General features: G+C 41.1%; 1 protein-coding gene across 10 annotated transcripts in view; it reads left to right on the forward strand.

The window, feature by feature from the left end:
• Positions 1-338, forward strand: part of LOC119586377 (endophilin-A-like) — a 42,420-nt gene that overhangs the window by 37,654 nt on the left and 4,428 nt on the right. For all 10 annotated transcript variants that reach the window (XM_037935090.1, XM_037935093.1, XM_037935089.1 and 7 more), the window contains one exon: positions 92-207. In XM_037935090.1, the coding sequence (XP_037791018.1) occupies positions 92-207 (116 nt within the window). The remainder of the gene's footprint in view (positions 1-91; positions 208-338) is intronic.

Raw genomic sequence — 338 nt, forward strand, 5'->3', positions numbered from 1 at the left:
GTGTTTAGCTTGTAGAGAACTTTCTAGATTTCATGGTTTCCTTATGACACGGCAAGTTAGTGTTTGATTCATGTCAAGTTCTGTGTTCCAGCATCGCCATTGCCCTCTCCCATGAAGAGCCCTGCTAGGTCACCTATGATGCAGACTCCATCAGCTCAGGCACTCTACGACTTCGAACCCGAAAATCCGGGAGAGTTGGGATTCAGTGTGAGTATAAGGGCTTACTTGAAATGGGATGTTAGATTTTATAGTGTGAAAGATAGAGACAGTAATTTAGAAAGAAGGAAAAAGTTAAAGTGAAAGGGAAAAAAAGAATGTTATGAGATCCTCATGATCAT

Source organism: Penaeus monodon, chromosome 21, assembly GCF_015228065.2.
Source record: "Penaeus monodon isolate SGIC_2016 chromosome 21, NSTDA_Pmon_1, whole genome shotgun sequence".
NCBI lineage: Eukaryota > Metazoa > Arthropoda > Malacostraca > Decapoda > Penaeidae > Penaeus > Penaeus monodon.